The sequence below is a fragment of the Apodemus sylvaticus genome, chromosome 5 (assembly GCF_947179515.1).
Source record: "Apodemus sylvaticus chromosome 5, mApoSyl1.1, whole genome shotgun sequence".
Lineage (NCBI taxonomy): Eukaryota > Metazoa > Chordata > Mammalia > Rodentia > Muridae > Apodemus > Apodemus sylvaticus.
Genome location: NC_067476.1, coordinates 153,761,546 through 153,783,192, shown reverse-complemented (window position 1 = coordinate 153,783,192; position 21,647 = coordinate 153,761,546). Strand labels below are relative to the sequence as shown.

General features: G+C 44.9%; 1 protein-coding gene across 2 annotated transcripts; it reads left to right on the top strand.

Moving 5' to 3' along the window:
• The first annotated feature begins 86 nt into the window (after window positions 1–86).
• On the top strand, window positions 87–19,004 carry Dpm1 (dolichyl-phosphate mannosyltransferase subunit 1, catalytic). 2 transcript variants are annotated; one of them, XM_052184385.1, is made up of 9 exons: window positions 87–178; window positions 2,996–3,095; window positions 6,646–6,679; window positions 9,742–9,818; window positions 10,009–10,034; window positions 11,763–11,858; window positions 15,717–15,785; window positions 17,634–17,748; window positions 18,883–19,004. In XM_052184385.1, the coding sequence occupies exons 1-9, from the start codon at window positions 174–176 to the stop codon at window positions 18,985–18,987; spliced, it is 627 nt and encodes a 208-aa protein (XP_052040345.1). In that variant the 5' UTR covers window positions 87–173; the 3' UTR covers window positions 18,988–19,004. The 2 variants fall into 2 exon arrangements, with proteins under 2 accessions (XP_052040345.1, XP_052040344.1); XM_052184384.1 differs by lacking the exon at window positions 87–178 and adding an exon at window positions 189–374.
• The last annotated feature ends 2,643 nt before the right edge of the window (window positions 19,005–21,647 follow it).

Sequence of the window (21,647 nt, the reverse complement as noted above, 5' to 3'; positions counted from 1 at the left end):
TCGTCGAGACTGGAAGATTAAAACGCTTCCTAGGGCTTGTGGGTGTTACCTGGGCAAGCTTTTGCAATCGACTTGAAACAGTGACAGTATCTGAGTATTTCCCGGGAACCACATTGAGACGTAGGAGCGCCAAGCCTCCCTCACGCTCCGGGATTTGGTACGATCCGCGTCAGATGACGTAAGTCCGCTTCCGGCGCCTCCCGCAGATCCGTCATGGCTGCCATGGGGGCGAGCCGCGGTCTTGCTGCGTCTCAGCGGCCGCCGCAGGGCCGCTCCTCACGACAGGACAAGTATTCGGTGCTTTTGCCCACCTACAACGAACGGGAGAACCTGCCGCTCATCGTGTGGCTGCTGGTGAAGAGCTTCTCCGAGAGGTAGAAGGAACTTCTCGCGCGGGTGCGGGAGCCGGGAGGGCTGCACGGCAGTTGGCGGCGCGAGGAGACCCTCCGAGGCCTGGCCTCCGCTCCCTCCCGAGCCTGCTCGAGGCTTTCCCCGGCGGGGAAAACCGCGGCGCACAGCCCCGCGTCTGTCTCCCGGCCTCATGCCTGCTCAGGTCTCTAGCCAGTCCTGTGTTTGTCTAATGACGGATCGCTCTGGTCTCTGTCCCCGGCCTTTCTCTTTCTTGAAAGGGCTAACTTCACTTTTTAATGGGGGCGAGGCTGGGAGCCTGACCTCATCCCTCTCCAGGCGGTCAGGATCTGCCGCCAGAGCCGGCAGTCCCGAGCCAGCGTTCTCACCATCGCCTCGGGGCCGAGCGCTTACGTAAGCTTGTTGTTTGCGCTGTCAGAGAGCTGCTGGTGAGCTGGCAGAGGGAGAGCATCTTTGCCGAGTTTGATTAGGAACCGGGTCTTGTTTGTTTGTTTTGAAAAACACCGGGCCTTTCGCATTGCTAGGCAGAGTCCTAGCTCTTAGGAACAGGAATTTTGACAGTGGAAGGGTTACGCATTTTAAAAAGAACAAAAAAGGTCTTCGAACTAACCGGTAAACAGAATGCCTCCCGATAGCGTAGCAGTACGGAGTCAATGCTTTACGGTCAGATGAGTGTCCATGCTGTGACAATCTTGGGTGATATTTTCTTGTCGACATAACAGAAACGTGATTTTGCTAGTTGGAGTAGGATGCCGTAGCAGTGCGCTGTTTATTTAGTGCGTCAGAGAATGCAGATTGTTTTCAGAGCTTTTTGCTTGTTTGTTGGCCTTTGCTTTCCAAATGACAAAGGACGCTGTGCCCATATTTTCTAGTAGCTCGAAAAAGCACTCAATGCCAAGCTCTGTAGTACAAGGAATGCATTTGCCGACGCATTGTACCAAGTTCGAGGCCAGCCAGGGCTACATTAGCAGCCTCTGTCTCAGAAAAAGCAAAATATATTTGATACATAGATTCCCTTTCAAGAAAGAACACCCTCACCATCCTGATTTGTAGAAGCATTAGACTGCCTGGTTTGATTGGTTGAGACAAGGTCAAAACTATGTAGCCCTGACTGGCCTGGAATTCAGATCCCCCTTGTCTCTGTCTCCCAAGTGCTGAGATTAAATTAAAGACATGCACCACCACCACCCAGTTTAGGATTGCTGTTTTGGTTACAATTGAATAAAAATCATTTTATATATGGTTTGCTCTGTCATATGTGATGCATCACATGTCTTTTTTTCATTAGGTTTTTTTTTTTTTTTTTTTTTTTTTAAGATTTACTTATTTATGTATGTGAGTACACTGTAGTTCTCTTCAGACACACCAGAAGAGGGCACCAGCTCCCATTACAGATGGTTGTGAGCCACCATATGGTTGCTGGGAGTTGAACTCAGGACCTCTAGAAGAGCAGTAAAGTGCTCTTGACCACTGATCCATCTCACCAGCCGAGGTTTTGTCTTTTAAATTGGTTCTGCCAGATTTTTTCCAAATGTTTTAACAAGCTCCAGCTTTATATAAAGCTGTTGTATTTTGCTCCAACTAATTTATGAACCCAACACCCTCTACCCCTAACCTCTTCTACCTCTCTGCTCCCTCTCATCCTTTGTAACCAGGCTGGTCTGGAACACCCCAGCCTCCAACCTCAGCCTCTAAAGTTCTGAGCTATCTTTTTATTGAGTGATTTTTGGGATTCTGGAGGCTCTGCCAGTGACCTGCATCCTGCAGTGGATATTCTCAAATCAAAATGGAATTACCTTTTTCAAAATCAACATAATTTGTGTTTGACCAAACTAAATACTTATCCCAGAGTTAGAGGAGCAGAGGGGAGCTGGTCACAGTCCCTACTCTCTTGTCTATGCGGTGGGGCAAGGGGCATGCAGTAACAGGCTGGCCGAGAGCAGCTGGTGCCTTCCTTGCCCACTCTCCACTTTGAGTTGTTTGAAACAGAGCTTCCCCTCAGGCTGGTGGACTCTTTAGAATCCTGGCAATCCAAATGCATTTCATTGCTTGCATATCAGGAGCTGTTACCACTGAACCACAGTTCCCCTTGTAGCTATTCTAGAATAGACTGGGTTTTATTTCTTTCCTGCCAAATTTGCTGGGGTTAACTTTTAATAATACCACTTAACTTTAATAGTACCACTGACACTAGTTTCCTGGGTGATTTCCTGGGTTCCACATTAAGGTCAAAAGGTGTTGCTTCCTTTTCCTTCCCCTTTGTGTCTTATAAGAAGAGGGTAGGACATTGTGATTGCATGTGTAGCAGGTGGGATTTTTCCACCAGACAATTATGTTGAATGGTTTTTAGAGTAGAAACTATTGTGTGAATATAATGGGAAACAATTTTAAGAGTGAAATTAAGTCAAATAGGTTCCAGATTATTTAAGTTTTCTAGTGCCATTTAGGGTTTTCTTTTGTTTATTTTGCAATAAGATCTCTGGAATGGAAGGCTGTCTATGAAGTCACTGTAGCTATATAGAATAGCTTTGAACATCCTGATACTTTTCTGGCTTGTGACTTTTATGCTCCTTTAAAATTTAGATACTATCACCCAACATTAATATAAACTTAAATTTTATTTTAGTGCAATCAACTATGAAATTATAATCATAGATGATGGAAGCCCAGATGGGACAAGAGAAGTTGCTGAACAGCTGGAAAAGATCTATGGGCCAGACAGAATTGTAAGTCAAAGACCCTTTCCTGTTCTCTGAGGGAGGAAGTGTGGTAAGGAGCAAAGTCTGAGAATATATGAGACAGCAGACCCTCTTGAGATTGAAATCATTACGTGATGGCCACAGGGTTAGAGGATGTTGGGCATAACCCTGTGGCCATCAATTACATATCTTTGGTCTGTGGGCCAGTGGTAATTTTATAACCAAAGAGTTATAAAATTAAGACCTTAGTTTATATAGTTATATATAAGACCTTAGTTGGCTTCTGGCTTTGTGATGGATTCTGCAGATAAATTTTCTTAAAATTCCAAAATGTGACGCTGTGTTGGCCAGTGTATTACAGAGCTAATCAGGAAAGAGATTTTGGGTTTCTGTCTTGTTCCCTTCTCTGGGCCCTCATGTACTTTGTACACAATGCTACCTGCAGCTCTGACCATAAAGGTAGGAAAGGTGGCTTCCTGAATCCCAAACTTGTCATTCTCCCTGCACCAAGAAATCTTTTGTCCTATAAGAGCAGCTACAGAGGCAATTTTCCAGTGGCTTCATGAACTTAGTGTTACTTTAGAAGCAGAGTTGGAGCTTATTAGAGAATACTCTCAGTGTAGACTTTAAGCATGTGGTGTGGGTGGGAGGAGGGGTATCTGGGCAGGAAAGAGCTCTTGACCCTCTGAAAAGGCCCCAGCTCCTACCCCAGTGCCCACAGCAGGTGCTGATGGGTGTGTGGTCTCTGCACATAGCACATGAAAAGGCCCCAGCTCCTACCCCAGTGCCCACAGCAGGTACCGATGGGTATGTAGTCCCTGCACATAGTACATGAGCTCATGCAAAGGCAAGGACGTTGTCAGCAGCTGGGAGCCTCGCCAGCAGTCGCTGGGAGCTGTATTTTTATTACCAGTTTGGGTTTATGAATCTTTGAAAATGTTTGGTGAATATTGCTTTGGATAATTTTTTGGGACCAAAAGCACACAGTTGGATACAGATTTAACTAGAACACACTGGTGCTAGCTGTGCAGATGTCATTTGTGTTTGCAGTCTGTTGCAGTTCAGGGCTTCTTGGTTTGCACACACTGCTGGATGACTTGCTGTAGGTACCTGTCCTGTGCAAAATGTAGATGTTTACGCATCTCTGGCCTCTATCCACAAGATGCCAGTAGCAGCTTCCTTCCTTTGGCAACCTGAAATGTACCTGATATTACTACATGACCCTTTGGACAGAGATAGCATTGTCCCTTCTTGGGCTGGAGCGATGGCTCAGAGATAAGAACACTGACTGCTCTTCCAGAGGGCCTGCGTTCAATTCCCAGCACCCACACGGTGGCTCACAGCTATCAGGTGCACTCTTTTGGCCTCCAGGCATACATACAGACAAAACACTGTATATTATAATAAATTATAGATCGTAAATAAACAAACAAAAAGTCACTGTCCCTTCTCTAGATAGAGAACCATTGTCAGAGAAACAGAAGACTCTAGAGATACTTGCCTTTCAAGAAATGATCATTCATCACCATAAGAAAACAAGATGTAGTATTCTTACAATCCCAATAGTGGGGATAATTTTCTTCCCTGTAGCAATGGGGAATTGAACCAAGGGCTGTGCACGTGCTAGGCAAGTGCTCTACCACTGAGCTGTGTCTCGAGCTCTCTTTCTCTTATTTGAGGCAGGCTCTTACCACTGTGCTGTCCAGATGGCCTTGGTGTTCCTTTGAAGCCTAGGCAGGCGGAGACATTTCCGGCTTCACACTGCATCTGCTTCTGAGAAGCTGAGGTTATAAACCTGCCCTGGACCAGGCTTAGGAATGTTTTCCATGGATGGTACTTGGTATTTCTAAGTTTCAAGTAGCAGATATTGGCAGATGGGGAGGTGTAGGGAAGTTAAACCACTCATCCGCATGGCAGAGCTACCCCGTTCAGGATCTGCCTGTTTCACACAGCCAAGTCCCACACCTGTCATAGCTCACAGCTTGACATTTCAGCCTGAGACAGGTTTTGATGCTGGGTTCATTGCTTTGACCTATTAAAGTTTTCTTAGAAGCTCCAAGCCAAGGCTACTGGTTCACATTGGTTATTGCCTTAGAGTTTTATTGCTGTGAAGAGACACCATGACCAAGGCAACTCTTAGAAAGGCAAATGTTTAACTGGGGCTGGCTCACAGTTTCAGAGAGTCAGTCCATTGTCAGCATGGCGGCATCCAGGCAGACAAGGTGCTGGAAAAGGAACTAAGAGTTCTACATCTTGATTCAAAGGCAGCTAGAAGTCTGTTCCACACTGGGCATAGCTTGAGCACTAGGAGACCTCAAAGCCCCCCTTCAGGGTGGCATACTTCATGTAAGAAGGTGACACCTCCTAATAATGCCACTCCAGTAGGCCAAGCAGTCAAACACATGAGTCTATAGGGGTCAGACCTATTCAGACACCACATTGCACTTCCTGGCTGTCCAGGGCTTGTAGCTATAACATGATGCACAATGCATTTAGACCAGCTTCAGAAGTCCTCAGAGTCTATCACAGTCTCAGCAAGGTTTTAAAAGGTCAGCATTTCTTCTTAGAATTATTTAGTTACTTAACTATAACCCCTCTAAAATCAAAATCAAGAAGCAGATCACATACTTCTAACATATGGTACAGAATATACATTACAGTTCCAAAACATATTGGAAAGCACACAGTGAGGAGACACTGGACCAAAGCAAGGCGGAAACCAGTGGTGCAAACTCCCAATTCCGGCATCTCCATGGCTGACGTCAAAGCCCTCTCCAGATCTGCAACTCCTTTCATCCTTGTTGACTGCCACACACTTTTTCCTCTTGAGCTGGTTCTACTCCCTGTTAGCTTTCCTCAGCAGGTGTCCACAGCTCTGACGTCCTGAACATCTTGGGGTCTCCAAGGCAACTTCAACTTCACAGCTTCTTGTTCCAACATCTGGAATCCATATATCTCTGGGCTTGGGTCACTTCTCCAGTTCTGCCCTCTATAGCACTCTAGGCTCTGACTGAAGCCACTCCACTGCCGCCGCTGTCCTTGGTGGTCATTCCATGGTGCTGGGTCTTCCACTGCAACTCAAGATGAGCTTGAGGTCCTGACTCTTGGCCCTGCCTCCCAAATACTGTTATTTCTGGCCGTGTGCTGCAGTTTATATAATGCTGGGCGGGAGAGTTGGGTCTTCATGCAGACTAGGCAACATCTCCAGCCCCCAAACACAGCTTTAGTGATGGACAAACATTTTGAACATACTCTGCTTCAAAGTCAAATAAATTCAACTAATGTTTTTAAATGAGTATGCATTTAGAGGAGAAAATAAAATTTAAAGTATTTTTGTCTTGGGCTGGAGAGATGGCTCAGCAGTTAAGAGCACTGACTGCTCTTCCAGAGGTCCTGAGTTCAGTTCCCAGCACCCACATGGTGGCTCACAACCATCTGTAATGAGTATCTGATGCCCTCTTCTGGGCTGTCTGAAGACAGCTACAGTGTATTCATATAAATAAAAATAAATTAAAAAATTGTTTTTAAAAAGTATTTTTGCTTTTTTATGTTGACATGTTGTTTCTTTTTCTTGAAGCTCCTAAGACCACGGGAGAAAAAGCTGGGCCTTGGTAAGTAGGGTCTCCTGTTACCTGCCCTAGTCATATTTGCCACTCTGTCTTTCTACTTTGGGAAAATGCCCAAGGACAATCAGCTGTGATGGCCTTTAATGATCTGCATGGCATCCTAATGGTTAACTCGGGTTGCCTGTGTCAGTTCGAACCTACTCAGCAAAACTGAAGATGCTGTAGTTCTATCCAGTTGGGAAAGTGAATACAGGGCTTCCTGCTGCCAGGGAAATGCATTGCTCAGAAGCCTGAGGGAAAAGAAAGCTGAGCTAGGAGGAGAGGGGACTACAGGCGAGCTGGAGTGGGGTCAGGGGACAGTGATGGGGAGAAGGGGGGTGGTAGGTGGCCAGTGCTGCAACAGGCCATGCTGAGAGGAGGGCTACTTGGATGTTCTTGGCTTCCCTTGGCAGTCATCACTGTGTCCCTAACAGCTGCCTGGACACAAGTGACAAAAGAGCCTGAGAAAGGCTTCCTTAGAGTGCAGCTCAGAGAGGGGAAGGCATGGGGTCTGGAGGAGACCACTTGCAGTTCTTTCAGTGGTGAGTCTAAAATGTGATTGTTTCTAAGATGAACAACTTTCCTCCTTAAACAGAACATTCTAGAGCAGTGGTTTTCAACCTTCCTGACGCTGGGATCCTTTAATACAGTTCCTGCATTGTGGTGACCACCAACTATAAAATTATTTTTGTTGCTACTTCATAACTGTGATTTTGTTACTGTTAGGAATAATACTGTAAATATCTAAAATGCAGGATATCTGATAATATGACCGCTATGAAAGGGTCACTTGACTCCCAAAAGGATCAAGACTCACAGGTTGAGAACCAATGATCTAGAATATTTTGAATGAGTCCAGTGAGTCTGAGATGAGACTTGAAATGCCTTCAGCTCATAATTCTTAACAAACGAAAGCTGCTATCCTGAGAGGGGAGATAGCCCAACAGTTAAAGCACTTGCTCCTCGTGCACAAGGACCAGTGCACAGATCTCCAAAACAACCCCATGGATGTGGTAGCTCACCCGTGATGCCACCCCAGAGGATGAGTGAGGTCGCCGTCCATGTCAGTAAGCTCTGCGCTTGCTTCAGAGACCCTGCTGTAATAAAGAGGGGGAAAGGAGTGAGCATGACTTCCAGTGTCGACTCTACATGCTCACACCTGCATGCCTCATACCCACACAGGGACAACATGCATGCATACATGCATGTGTACTTTGAATACACATGGAAAAAGAAAAGGCTGCTATCCAGAAGAATGAGTTTGCTAGCAACATCAAATGCTTGAACTTCTAAAGCCATAGGATTCTTTGTGCTTGAAATGCTGTGGAAAATACCACCCAAATAAGCCACAAAGAGTTTCTGACCAGCCATTGAAAACCGAAGAGTCACGCAGTCAAAGGAGTAGGGAAAGCTCAGCGCTTCTAAGGAGGGGCTGGTGATGTTTGAAACACTTGGTTCTGCTTTGACTAGTCCACACTAAGTGTCCACACTGTGGGGGCAGTGTCTGTGTATAGTGTGCAAGGAACAAGTCAGGAGACCTGCTTTTTCTGCCACCTCAGACACTCCACTTCTCGGTGGTCGGAACATTGAAAAGCTTCCTGTAGCCAGGTCTAAGTGTGAATGTCTTTAATCTTAGCACTCAGGAGGTAGAGGGAGGTGGATCTCTTATGTGTTTGAGGCCAGCCTGGTCGACATAACTACATAGCGAGATCCTGTTTTTTAAAAAAGGTAAAAAGTCTTATTTTGAAATGCTCAGCTGGTGTAAGCCACTGCAACCTGACTGTGTTGATTGTGGTGGTGCTATGGATAGAAAGAGCAGGGAGTCTCTTGATTAGTTATAGTCCTCTGGACAGGTAACTCATAATCTGGCCCTCAGTGGGAGGGAGACTTTGTGCACACAGACACCAGGACCCTTGGCCACATCATTCTAGTAGGGCCTAATGTACCAGGCAATTTGGAGTTGACCTTCAGACAGCTTCTGGGGAACCTAACTTGGAGTGCAAGGAAGAGCAGGGGAGAAAATGATTGAGAAATGGAACTGGGGTCAGAAGGTAATGCTTGGGGCACCATGAAGGCGGAGACAGAGTAGGGGGTAAATTAAATGATGGTTGGGCTATAAAGCTAGTGTGCTTTGTGATCACAGTGGGGAGTCACAGGCAGGGCAGGGACTCAGCCTTCCCTGAGCATCAGTGGCACAGTCAGACATCGGGTGCCATTTCCTGAGTAGTAGCCTGTTAGTGAGCCAGGGATTGGGGGAGTCGGGGGTAAGTGTGAGATTTCTGAAATAGGTAAGTGACGATGGCAGAGGCTAGGAAGCTGGTGGGTAAATATGGAGCTCTGAGGAAGAGACCAGCCTCCCCCGTCTCAGGAAGACAGTAAAGCTCCGAGGAGCAGAAGCACGACTGACTGATAATCTAATACTTTTGAAGCTTAGCATGATGGCTCTTAGCAGCCAGGCTGAGGAAGAAGGCTCTTCGTGGGTTTGAGGTCAGCCTGGCTATATAGAGTGAAACCTTGACTTAACACACACACACACACACACACACACACACACACACACACACAAAGAAAAAATGCAACAACATCTCTTAGACATCTCTTTGGAAATTTTGAATGTAAGTGTAGGTTTGTTTTGTTTGCTTTTTTAAATTAAATTGGCATCAAAATAGGAGCTGGATGGCCAGCTGCCCTCTAACTATGTGATATATGTGAGCTGTGCTACTGACTGTGGAGAGATACCAGTTGGATAGGGTCTTTTAAGAGGACAAATGTTTGCTTTTAGGATGCTAAGTGATCTCTTCCTACTTAAATGCAGACCTGAGCATTTTGGGTGGGCTTTCGTTGTGTTTTTCAAACTTTGTCCTTTTGAGTGTTTGCCTGTGTGATGTGTATGTGGAGCCTGCAGAATCCAGAACCTGGCAGCTGGAGTTACAGTGGTGTGAGCTGCCATGTCAGTGCTGGGGATTGAACCTAGGTCTCTGGAAGAGCAGTGCTCTTAAATGCTGAGCCATCTCTCCAGCTCCTACTGATAATTTTTATTAATGAGTCTGAATACTTTTGGTTTTTAGGAACTGCCTATATTCATGGAATAAAACACGCCACGGGGAACTATGTCATCATTATGGATGCTGACCTCTCGCACCATGTGAGTCTGCCCCGCCCTACCCCTCTCTGTTCTGTTCTGGGTCAAGGCGGCTATACTATGTAATCTAGCCTTTTCAATGTGAAGATTAATCGATATGCACCACCACACCTAGCGCGCCCTTCTTGATTAGGTGTCTATGATAAACTTGTCATATGTTCCTGACTCACTGTTTATTCTTTCCAAATTTCAGCCCAAATTTATTCCTGAATTTATCAGGTAGGTACAGTTCGTAGTATTTCTAATAGTAGAAATTTTAAATTCAGATAATTAATTTAAAATATGCATGCTACTTTAACTTTTCTGTCAAAATTTAGCTTAACGTAGAGACTTACAAACACAGGTCTTTGACTAAATGACTTATTTTAGGAATCCGCAAAATAGATGGTTCTATTCTCTTTTCTTTCAGAACATGAAAAAAATGAAGCCCTTGTTGTTTAGAATTGTGCTTGACTTGCTAGAGTCAAGGACCATAGATAGTAAGGTTTTGTCCAGGGGGTGCCAGCATTCTAGGCATCATAAAACTCCACAGTGTAATCCCTGATTACCTTGTCAGGCTGCAGCCCCTGCTTAAAAGAGAAAATGAGCCGGGCAGTGGTGGTGTGCGCCTTTAATTCCAGCACTTGGAAGGCAGAGGCAGGCGGATTTCTGAGTTTGAGGCCAGCCTGGTCTACAGAGTGAGTTCCAGGACAGCCAGGGCTACACAGAGAAACCCTGACTTGAAAATAAACAATAACAAAAAATGAGCTTTTTAAGCGTAGTAGCACCCTCCTCTAAATCCCAGCACTACAGAGGCAGAGGCAGACTGACCCTTGAGTTCAAGGCCAGCCTAGTCTATGTAGAATGTTCCAGGACACCCAAGGCTACAGAGACCCTGTCTCAAAAAAGGAAGGAGGTACTGGGCACAGGCAGCGTGTGTACTTTCAGCATCGCTGAAGTAGAGGCAAGAAGGAAGGGCGTTATAAATGCAGGGCCAGCCTGGAGCATTCAGTGAGACCATGCTTTTTGTTATAGTTGTTGATGTTGTTTGCTCCAGTTTAAGAACGGAGATGGTTTCTTATTGACTTAGGGATTCTAAGTTTATAAATACAACAAAACTCTTAGAAGGAAGATAGAAGGAGGAAGACAGTACAGGGGGAGATAGAATCTCTGGGTTCGGGCTGGAGAGATGGCTCAGTGGTTAAGAGCACTTGGCTGTTCTTCTGAAGGTCCTGAGTTCAAATCCCAGCAACCACATGGTGGCGTAAAACCGTTGATCCCTCTTCTGGGGTGTCTGAAAACAGCTACAGTATATTTACATATAATAAATCAATCTTTTAAAAAAAAGGATACAGAAAAGAAATGTTAAAATAAAGATAATCTTTTAAAAAAAAACGAATCTCTGGGTTCATGCTTCAGTATAAGAAAAATAAATCAAGGGACTGGAGAGAGGGCCCTCTGTTCCTCCTGAAGACCCGTGTTCAATTCCCAGCACCCGTGTAGTTACCAAACTACAATTGGTAACTCAAGTTCCAGCAAATCTAGCATCTTCTTCTGGCCTTTGAGGCTACTGCCTACACATGCTATGCTAACATTCATGTAATTACGCAGAAGGCCCACACACATCAAATTTTTACAGGTTTAACTGAACACAAGATCCACCCACGTCAGACTCATCATAAACCAGTGTGCATGGTTTATGAAGATGCCTGGGGAACGCAGGTCTTTTTCTTCTTTCTTTTTTATTTTATTTTTATTTTTTGTTGTTGTTGTTTTTCAAGACAGGGTTTCTCTGTGTAGCCCTGGCTGTCCTGGAACTCACTCTGTAGACAAGGCTCGCCTCTAACTCAGAAAATCTACCTGCTTCTGCCTGGGATTAAGGGCATGTACCACCGCTGCCCAGCTCAAGGGCTTTTTCAAATTAAACTTGTTTGGGTTGTTTTTCCTCTTTTCTTTTTTTCTTTACAGGAAACAAAAGGAGGGTAATTTTGATATCGTCTCTGGAACTCGCTACAAAGGGAACGGGGGTGTTTATGGATGGGATTTGAAAAGAAAGATAATCAGGTATGTGTGCATGTTACATAACTCAGTAGACATAGCCTGGTTAGAATTAAGCCTCTCACTGCTGTGTTGCCGCATGCGCTTACCTGTTCAGAACTTTACTCTGCCCGTCTTAGAGCCAGCACTCCAGGTCTCTGAGACTATTGGGTAGGATGCCCTGACTGACTGATAGCTACTGCCCTGCCTTCCCCTGGAGCTGGCCTCCTTCTGCAGCTAGCGGCTTTCAGCACAGCTTGGCCATGTTAGCAGGTCACACACCAGGCAGTTATTTCTGGTAGTTAGCTGGCCATCTCAGTTCTGATGGCTTCTCACACAGGTAGAGTAGTCCGTGTGTGTGTGTGTGTGTGTGTGTGTGTGTGTGTGTGTGTGTGTGTGTGTGTGTTTTAGAGAGATGACAGAGAGAGGGGGAAGGAGTGTACACCTCAGTGCCCTTTAGGTGCCATTCCTCAGGCACTGTCCACTTACATTTTGAGATAGGGTTTCTCATTGGCTGAGACATTGCTGGTTAAGCTAGTCTGCTGGCCATCCCAGCACACCGCCAGCCTGGCTTTTCACTGAGGATTCTGAGAATCCCACTCTTGTCTTTGCATATTCAAAGTAAGCACTTTACTGTCTGAGCTATTTCCCCAACCTCTTCACGGGACTTTGGAGAAACAAAGATAGAAACCCTGTCCATCACATGTGGACCACAAGGGCTGCACAAGATCAGGCTTGCCGTGAACAGGTGGTGAGGGGATAGCCTTGCTCTTGGTGGTAAGACCCATAAGGAACTGGGACCCCGGTCTACCCCCTTCAGCATGACAATGACAGGTCGCCATTCAAAACATTTCATTCTCTGTGAAACAGAGATTGGGTGAATAGTGGTTTTTAGTCTCTTCTAAGAAGAGAACACACAGCAACTTCTGCCCATCTCATAACTGTTGCCAACCATGTGCCCGAGATTCTTCAGAGGGTGGAGGCTGACTCAGCTGTGGCTGAAAACAAATTATTAACCTCCAAAGACATTTTGAACGTGGTCATTCATTCACCTATGAATTCAAACTAGGAAGTCCAAACATGGGCACATTCTACCGTTTAGTTGTACTTAGTTTTGTCTGGTGATAGGAGTTACTATCTGCATTTGGTAGGCTTCAGGTCTCATTAGTGTAGCCCACAACTAATATTCAGACTCACAGCTAGTGACTTTTAACACATTTTAATCAAAATACTCTAAATCAAGGTCAGGTCAAAATACCTAAGGAGTTCACACCATCCATCCAATTAGAAATCCATCATCACCAGGCAATGTAGCGCATGCGCTGTTGGCTAGCATGTTCAAGAGGCTAAAGCAGGAGAATGCTTAAATACAGGCTTTTGGGACCAACTTGGGCAGCATAACAATATTCTATCTTAAATAAATGAAATAATATGAAACAAAATGTAAGAGTAGTTTGTGGGGAGGGGTTGTTAAGGAGCCATGAGCACCAGGCCCGCTTGAGAAACTGCTGTTGTCAAGGGAACATTTCTCCGCCCTCCACACCGCAGGTCTGTGCCCGCCTATCTGGTCTGCTTCTGTGCCCAAATCTTTTCTCAGGCTCTGTGCTTGCATTTCTGCCTAGCACTTTGGAGACTGAATGTAAATGGAGGGGCCTGCTGTGCCCCCTTTACTCCCAAATAACTGCAGAACACCTGTACATCCACTGCAGCCTGTTTTAGCTTCTGAATGAACAACAGAGACCTGGTGTTTTTATTGACAATAACTCCGCTGGGCAGTTTCTGAACTTCTCTAACCGTCTAAGGCTGCCCTCTTCCCGACCACATGGTCCTTTACCTGAGTCTGCTCCATGCCTGTTCTCCTGCCTACTCCCTCACCAAGACCCCATGGCTCTCCCCGCCTTCTCATCTCTCCCGCTCTGATTTCTTTGACACTTCCTTGCTGGACTTGTATGTCCCACCTCCTCTGACATCTGCCCAGCCGTAGACTGATGAGCTCTTTCTTAACCAATCAAAGATGATGGAAAACAATTAAATAACATTGAAACTAGAGATGCTTGACCACTCCAAGCAAGGTCCAGACCTCTGTAAAGCAAACAGATGCCTGGGCATAGAAGTTAGCATCTGGATGCAGGTCCACAACACCATCCCCCAACAACAAGATAGAAACACACTGTTCTGGGGCTGGGGATGATTGCCTAATGTGTAGGAAGCCCTGGGTTCTGTTCTTAGCACATCTTCACCAACTAGATATAGTAACTAGCCCACTACCATGATCTAGCACTGTGGAAGGAGGGTCAGGGCTAGCCTAGGATGATTAAGACCTTGTCTCAAACAAACAAACAAAAAGCTCAAGCCAAAAATGATCGTAAGCATTTCTTATGCGTTTCTGTCTTCATTACTATCCTAATACTCTGAAGACACACCATGACCACACCATAAAAGAAAGCATTGAACCGTCCCGCTGACCTCCTCAAGGGATAACTCCTGATTGGTAGGGAGCATAGCAGCAGGACTGCAGGTAGGCATGGTGCGAGGACACTAGCTACAGTCTTCCATCTTGATCAAGTCTGAGGCAGAAAGAGCAAGACTGTATCTGGCATGAGCAAATGATCTTCATTAAGGAAGCCTCAGTTTTTGGATTCTGGAGAGTGACCCTCCACTTTAAACCTTTCCAACCTGTCTGCCCTGCAAACTGTTTTCTACTGGTTCTAGACACCCTTTGAAATGTTAATATAGCTGGCTCTTAATAGCTTGTGACTTGTAATTGTATTGGATTCTGTTATCTAGAGCCTTTGTTGTGGACTGAATGTTTGTGATTCTGAATGCCTATGTTAAATGAGATCCTGTGGTGTGGTGTCTTTGGTTTTGGGGAGGTGATTAGTTTGGAGGGTTAGGGATAAGCCCTTTGTTGGGATTAGCATCCTTTTAAGAGATTAGAGAGTCACCACCCCATCCCCATTCTCTCTTATCCTGCACCTTCTTTTGAACTTCCCTTCTTTAAAACCTTTCGAGTTTACACCAGTGGACTCCTTACAGTATTTCCTTATTTCCTTACAGTAAGCCAAGCAGACTCAGTCTGAGGCACTCTTCTGCTTTCTTCCTGTTTTTCTTCAGACCTCTCTCTCTCTCTCTCTCTCTCTCTCTCTCTCTCTCTTTCCCTCCCTCCCTCCCTCCCTCCCTCCCTCCCTCCCTTCCTTTCCTTTCCTTTCCTTTCCCCTTATCCTTTTCCCTTATCCCTTTCCTGTTCCCTTTCCCCATAAGAAACAAGAAACGGAGCCGGGCGGTGGTGGCACACTTCTTTAATCCCAACACTTGGGAGGCAGAAGCAGGCAGATTTCTGAGTTCAAGGCCAGCCTGGTCTACAAAGTAAGTTCCAGGACAGCCAGGGCTACACAGAGAAACCCTGTCTGAAAAAGAAACTTCTTATGGAATTCCTGATCTTTCTGCCAAAAGCACATATAAGCTTAATTGACTGGTTTTTCTTCTTAGTAAAAGTTGAGTTTGAGTGTGGGTGGGTGTGTGACTGTCTCACATAGCCCAGGCAATCATAGTTAACACACAGTCCACACAGTGCTGGGGATAGAGCCCAGGCCTTTACATGCTGGATAAACAAACACTCTACAACTGTGCTCCTCTCTGCGATGCAGGATGCTTGCTTTCAGGGCTCTTCTCTATTTCATTTGCAAAGGGTAAAAAGAAAAAAAAAAATGCCTGTTTTCTAAAAAGCATCAGATTTCATTTCATTCTCTCTGTCCTTAGAGAATTATTTTGTGTGTGAATTGGTTTCTTATTTGTCGATGACTAGTATTTTTAACATTCTGCTCTTGGGTATGTTTCTCTTGTTTTTAAATGTACTTAATAAGGAAAATCTGATTAATTTGGCAGCCGTGGGGCCAATTTTATAACTCAAATTTTGCTGAGACCAGGAGCGTCGGACTTAACAGGAAGCTTCAGGTACAGTGTTTCTACCTCTGCAACTTTTTCCTGGATGCTTTGCATTAAGTTGTTGAGAGGGGACGTGGCGCACACCTTTAATCCCAGTACTTGGGAGGCAGAGGCAGGCGGATTTCTGAGTTCCAGGACAGCCAGGGCTACACAGAGAAACACTGTGTCAAAACAAAACAAAACAAAATCAAAAAAAAAAAAAAAAGTTGTTGAGAGCTGCTTTCTCAGCAAGGCATGTTAATCCAGCATGTAGGAGGCTGAAACAAGAGGATCTCAAACTTGAGGCCAGCCTGAACTGCATAGTACACAGCAGTACAGCTAAGACTGCACAGAGCTCCCCACCCCAAAAAAGAGCTGCTTTTCTTTCACAGTGATAGTCACACGTCCACGCTCATGGTCAGCAAGTTGACACTCCCAAGAACCCTATTACAGGCATCGTGTCAGATGCTTTCCAAGTTGATTGTAGGACTTTGGCATGCTTGTTCACCTCAGTGCTGGGCTTGACTGCCACTGGTGAGCCTGCTCATGCCCCAGCCCCAGCTCCTCAGCAGAAAGATCCCCGGCCTTACCATTCTGGGTTTTCAGTTAACTTGTTCTCTCTGTAGATGAACTGCGCTGTTGTGATCATAAAAAGAGAAAGCGGCATAAGAATATGTTCTGTGGGGTATGTGGTGAGGTGTGGGGGAAGGGGGTGCATCAGCGAGCCCATGCCGAGGCATCCCTTCCCCCAAGGGACCACACCCATGACAGTATAGTATAGAATAGAGTTTATTTAGGGCATGGCGAGGAGAGTTAAGAAAGTAGTAGAGGCAGAGAAAGACAGGAGAGAGTAGAGAAGTAGAGGCCGGCCATGACCTCGTGGAGAGAGGGGGGAAGGGAATGGAGAGAGAGAGAGAGAGAGACTGGAGGAAAAGATAACTCCTTTGGTATAATAGGTCCATCCATTGGTCTTCAGAATGTAGCTATGCTAAATTCTCATTTCTAGTTTATAAATGTATATAGACATGATAACGAAGACCAGTAAATAGGTAAAGATGCATGTTACAAAAGCCTAACATCCTGAGTGCCTATACACACACACCACACACACACACACACACACCATACACACACACAAACTGTGGGGTGGGGTGGGGAGGTATCCCTCGGGGAAGAGAGGCAGACACACATACAAATAAACTTTAAATTTAAAAAGAAATTGTAACCTCCATGTTTACTGTTTTAAATAAAAACCCCTTCTAACGACACCTCCTGCTGTTTGTATTTTCTGAACCAAAAAATTGGCTTCCCCACAAGCCTGCCCCATCTTACTTTATAGTGAGTGAGTACTTGATAAGGTAGATCTGCCTACCAGAAGTGCCCATGACTTCCGTTGTCCAGAGCAGGCCGAAGGATTGCCTACATTCTGGTGCCTGGTCCTGGTCTAACTCAGTTCCTCTGTGGTCTTCACAGCTGTTTGTGGAATGACCTGGCTGTCCTCAGGACCGTAGCCCATGCTGGCAAGCAGACACTGGCTAATTGCTGGACTGCTCGTTACCGTGGCGCAGGTCATCGCTTTCTGTCACCTGCCGTTCTAGCCAAAGGACGGGTGCTTGTATATCGGGCATCTAGTCAACCATATGTTTTTTAATAAGATATATCTCAAGAAGATACTAAGAACTCATTTTAAAATTATTCCAAGCGCCTACCATATACTTCATGGCCAAGAGAGGTGATCCCAAGCTCTTAGAACTTGTCTATACAGTACACCAGTGACTACTGAGAGTTTTAGATTATAGGTGCCAGTGAGTTCTGAAAGGTCAGGGTATGTGTAGATAGGCACATGTCCAGATGTTGATAAATACTGTTTTCTTACAGATTATACCGAAAAGAAGTTCTACAGAAATTAATAGAAAAATGTGTCTCCAAAGGCTATGTCTTTCAGATGGAAATGATTGTTCGAGCAAGACAGATGAATTACACCATTGGTGAGGTGAGTTATTGTTGCAAAGTTCTGTGTCCTACTCCCCCAGAAGGGCAAAGGTTTACAAAAACATGCTTTTCTAACTGCTGATTTAACAATGTCTCAGACTTCCAGTTATTTGGAAAGTTCACACACTAAAAGGTGAACATTCAGATCAGTGTATTTGACCTCCTGTAATTTACACTTGAGAGTGGGTGTTCTTCTAAATAATGATCTTTCTGGCACGTCAGAGTTCTTTCTTCTGACTAATACTTGGCTGCTTTCCTTCTTAGTAAATGTTCAGGGTTACAGAGCACAGGAGGCAGGGTTTGTTTCTCAGTCTGAGTGGTAAGTTACTAGAGATAACCCCACATCTAGTACCAAATACTTACTCAAAACAAGAAAATACTACCCTCTCAGAATGCCTCTTGTGAACATTCAAAGAGTTATAATTTAACTCCCCCGTGACATTAAACATAACAATCTGAAGGGAGAAAAACTGAAAACCATCTTACTGAAAGCAGGGCCTGAAATGGACTGCACCAGCGTATGTTCAGGTCAGTGCTTTTCAGTCAGCTGCAGATTTGATCCAGATGACTTGTTTTAGATAATAAGTGTGTCAGGACAGTTACCTTACGGACTGTGATTGTCGGTGATGGGGAGTCCTGTGCTGTGGGTTAAGGACTGTGATTGTCGGTGATGGTGAGTCCTGGTGCTGTGGGTTAAGGACTGTGATTGTGAGTGATGGGGAGTCCTGTGCTGTGGGTTCAGGACTGTGATTGTGAGTGATGGGGAGTCCTGTGCTGTGGGTTAAGGACTGATTGTCGGTGATGGTGAGTCCTGGTGCTGTGGGTTAAGGACTGTGATTGTGAGTGATGGGGAGTCCTGTGCTGTGGGTTAAGGACTGTGATTGTGAGTGATGGGGAGTCCTGTGCTGTGGGTTCAGGACTGTGATTGTGAGTGATGGGGAGTCCTGTGCTGTGGGTTCAGGACTGTGATTGTGAGTGATGGGGAGTCCTGTGCTGTGGGTTCAGGACTGTGATTGTGAGTGATGGGGAGTCCTGTGCTGTGGGTTCAGGCTCTTACGCTGAGAATGCCATAGCCTGAGCTCTGCTTTTGGGGGTTGAAGACTAACTTTAATGTATTCTGTGTTTTTTAAACCAGGTTCCAATTTCATTTGTTGATCGAGTTTATGGTGAATCCAAGTTGGGAGGAAATGAAATAGTCTCATTCCTGAGAGGGTTATTGACTCTCTTTGCTACTACATAAAAGAAATTACTCAATTATGCTTCCGTGTTCATTTCAATTAAAAGTAAGAGAAGCCCAGGTCCCTGATTTTTATCAATGTTCTCTTAACACATGAGCCAAAGGTAAGAAGCATTTAATATACGAGTCATTTCTCTGGAGAAACTCCCATTTTATATTTCAAATTAAAATTTAAAGTTCTTGGTTTAGTGAGCAATGTCCTCAATTTTCATGTACATTATACTGTATTAACACCTATAAATAAATGTATATAGGTTTTGCATAAAATGTTGCTGTTTTCATTTAGCTAATGTGAGTGCAGTTTCTTATGAGAAAATATGGAATACTTCATAAAACTGGATTGTTAGTTCTTTATACCTAGACGTTCGAACTAGAATGAAATAAAATCTCTGACCTTGCATCCCTCTCAGATATCTGGCCCTAGGTGAAGCAGGACTCCTGCATACAGACTTAGCATAGCCTGGTGAGGACGCTTGCCCGTCAGAGCAGACCTGTGCGGAGTGCATTGTAGGCTGGGAAACAGCTTGGCAGTGAGGACTCGTGACTGTGCTCTTAGCTTTTTCTTTTTGAGCAATAACTTCTATTGGAAAGAAAAGTATTTTGTTTTATCTCAAAATATTTGTTTGTACATTATTTCAATACCTCAACAAAACTTGTCACCACAAGAGAAGAATATCTGTACTATTTTTCTTCATCCAGAGAAATGCTCCATTGCTAAAATGAAGGATAAGCTGCTCCCTGCAGCCCAGGCATGCTCGTTTATCAGTCAGTGAATTTCTGTCTGCAGCAACGCTTTCAGATGATGTCATTCGTGGTCTCTGTGTAATAGCTATGACTGTCCTAGACTGTCTTTGTGGACTAAACTGGCCACAAACTCAGATCATCTGCCTCTGTCTCCCACGTGCATGTGTTAGGTTTTGAGTGAATACATGAGATCTAGTTGCATGTCCTTTGCAAGAAAAGAAAAGGAGACATCTGTCTCTAAGTTACTGCATAATCACATTTAGTGAACAGTCTGGGTGTCAAGTAGCCCAAGCTGACTTGAGCACTGTGTAATCAAAGCTAGTCTTGAATTACTGGTCCTGTCTCCTTTACCTCCAGGGCTAGGATCGCTGTGTGCACCGTCACACACCCCAGCCTCTGTACTTGTTTGCCCACACTACTTGGGCTGCTAAAGAAATTGAAAGTCTTAAATGTATGCTTCCATCCTCTGGCTATAGTGACAAGAGTGAACATGAGATAAAACCTTCACTTAGTTTTGAGCATGAGAGCTTTGCCAGGCAGTTCCATCGCTGGGCCCACAGTGCACGTTCTGATTAGGCCGACTGTTGTGTTCCCTTTGCCAGAACTTGTTGAGCATCCATGGGGAGTGACTCCTTCATCCTTAGTAACTAGAATACTTATTAGTGTGCAATTAGTTTTGTTTTAAGCCAAAGGCAAGTTGTTTTTTGAATGCTGAGAAATCTATCTTGAAACAAGGCATTAAGTTTTCAATGTCAAGTACATGGAACAGAAGTTAAGTAGCCACCTCAGCAGAAGTCGCTGTAGATACAGCATTGCTGCCTCATGCCTCACCGGAGCAGAGAACTTTGGTCTTTTTCATCTTCTCTGTACTTACCCTGTGTACATCACCCTGTCCCTGCTACAGTGTCATGGCCATGTTTGAGCAGTGAGCACCAGCTTTCAGAAGCCATTTGAGAAGAATGCTGCCCAATTTTGAAGCTGTATTTTGGTGCTAAATCTGATGACACGAACATGCACATATTTTTACGTTCTCCATCTGAATCCAGTACCTTTTATGCTTCAAAGGGAAGCACAGATGAAATGCAGAAGTTCTTCATACCCGTGTTGTCACTGCATGAAGCCGAGTGTCTGAGGAGAACTGTAGAGACTAATTCCCAGTCGGCCTGTCTTCTGCATTGTGTAGTTCCCCATATCTAGTCCTTGATGGAAAGGCCTTGGCCTCAGCCCCACCACCTTTTCAACAGCTTCTATCCCTTGTTCTCCATTGTTGAGGTATTGATTAGGTGTTTAAATATATGTTGTAGTAATTGCAAAAAAAGTTAGGTAGAGGTTTGTTCAACTTCCTAATCAAACCCTTAGACATTGAGCTGTATGTATATATAGTCTGATTCCTTCAATTACAACTTAGACAAGTATAGAGGTCACATTGGGGGAAGGGTGCTCCCCCAATGCTCTTTCTACTTTTCAGAGCTTTTATCCATCCGTATATACTCTAAGGTAACTACTGTTTCTTTAAAGTGCACCCAAGGGTGTTGATGTTGACATGGTGTGTTTGTTGGGGCTAGTCCAAAGTTACAAAGTCAACATAAGGTACTGTCAGTATCAGAATTGTGGGTGAATGCCAGAACTTTTCATCCTTAGCCATTGACAACCCAATGGCTTCAACTCTACAAATCCCACGGGTTTTTGGGGGTTTTTTGTAAGTCAAGGATAAGTGGCCATCTGATGACTTGGAGGAATGTCTTGAGTCCAAAGCAGATGTGTAAAGCTGAGCCCTTGTCTATTATCCCATACCAATGCACTAGAAGAGCTGCCATGGCCTCAGAGCTGTGTCATCTCAAGAAAATGTGAGAAACACGAGGGCATCACACCTCATTTGAGGCAAGAGGCAACAGATTTGCCGCTTCTTGTGAGAGCTG

Bases quoted from the DNA above. Each gene is read 5' to 3' on its own strand.
- Dpm1 (XM_052184384.1), top strand. From the start codon at position 214: ATGGCTGCCATGGGGGCGAGCCGCGGTCTTGCTGCGTCTCAGCGGCCG. The intron at 375-2,995 runs GTAGAAGGAACT...ATTTTATTTTAG, and splicing joins GTGAAGAGCTTCTCCGAGAG to TGCAATCAACTATGAAATTA. The intron at 11,859-15,716 runs GTATGTGTGCAT...TTAATTTGGCAG, and splicing joins TTGAAAAGAAAGATAATCAG to CCGTGGGGCCAATTTTATAA.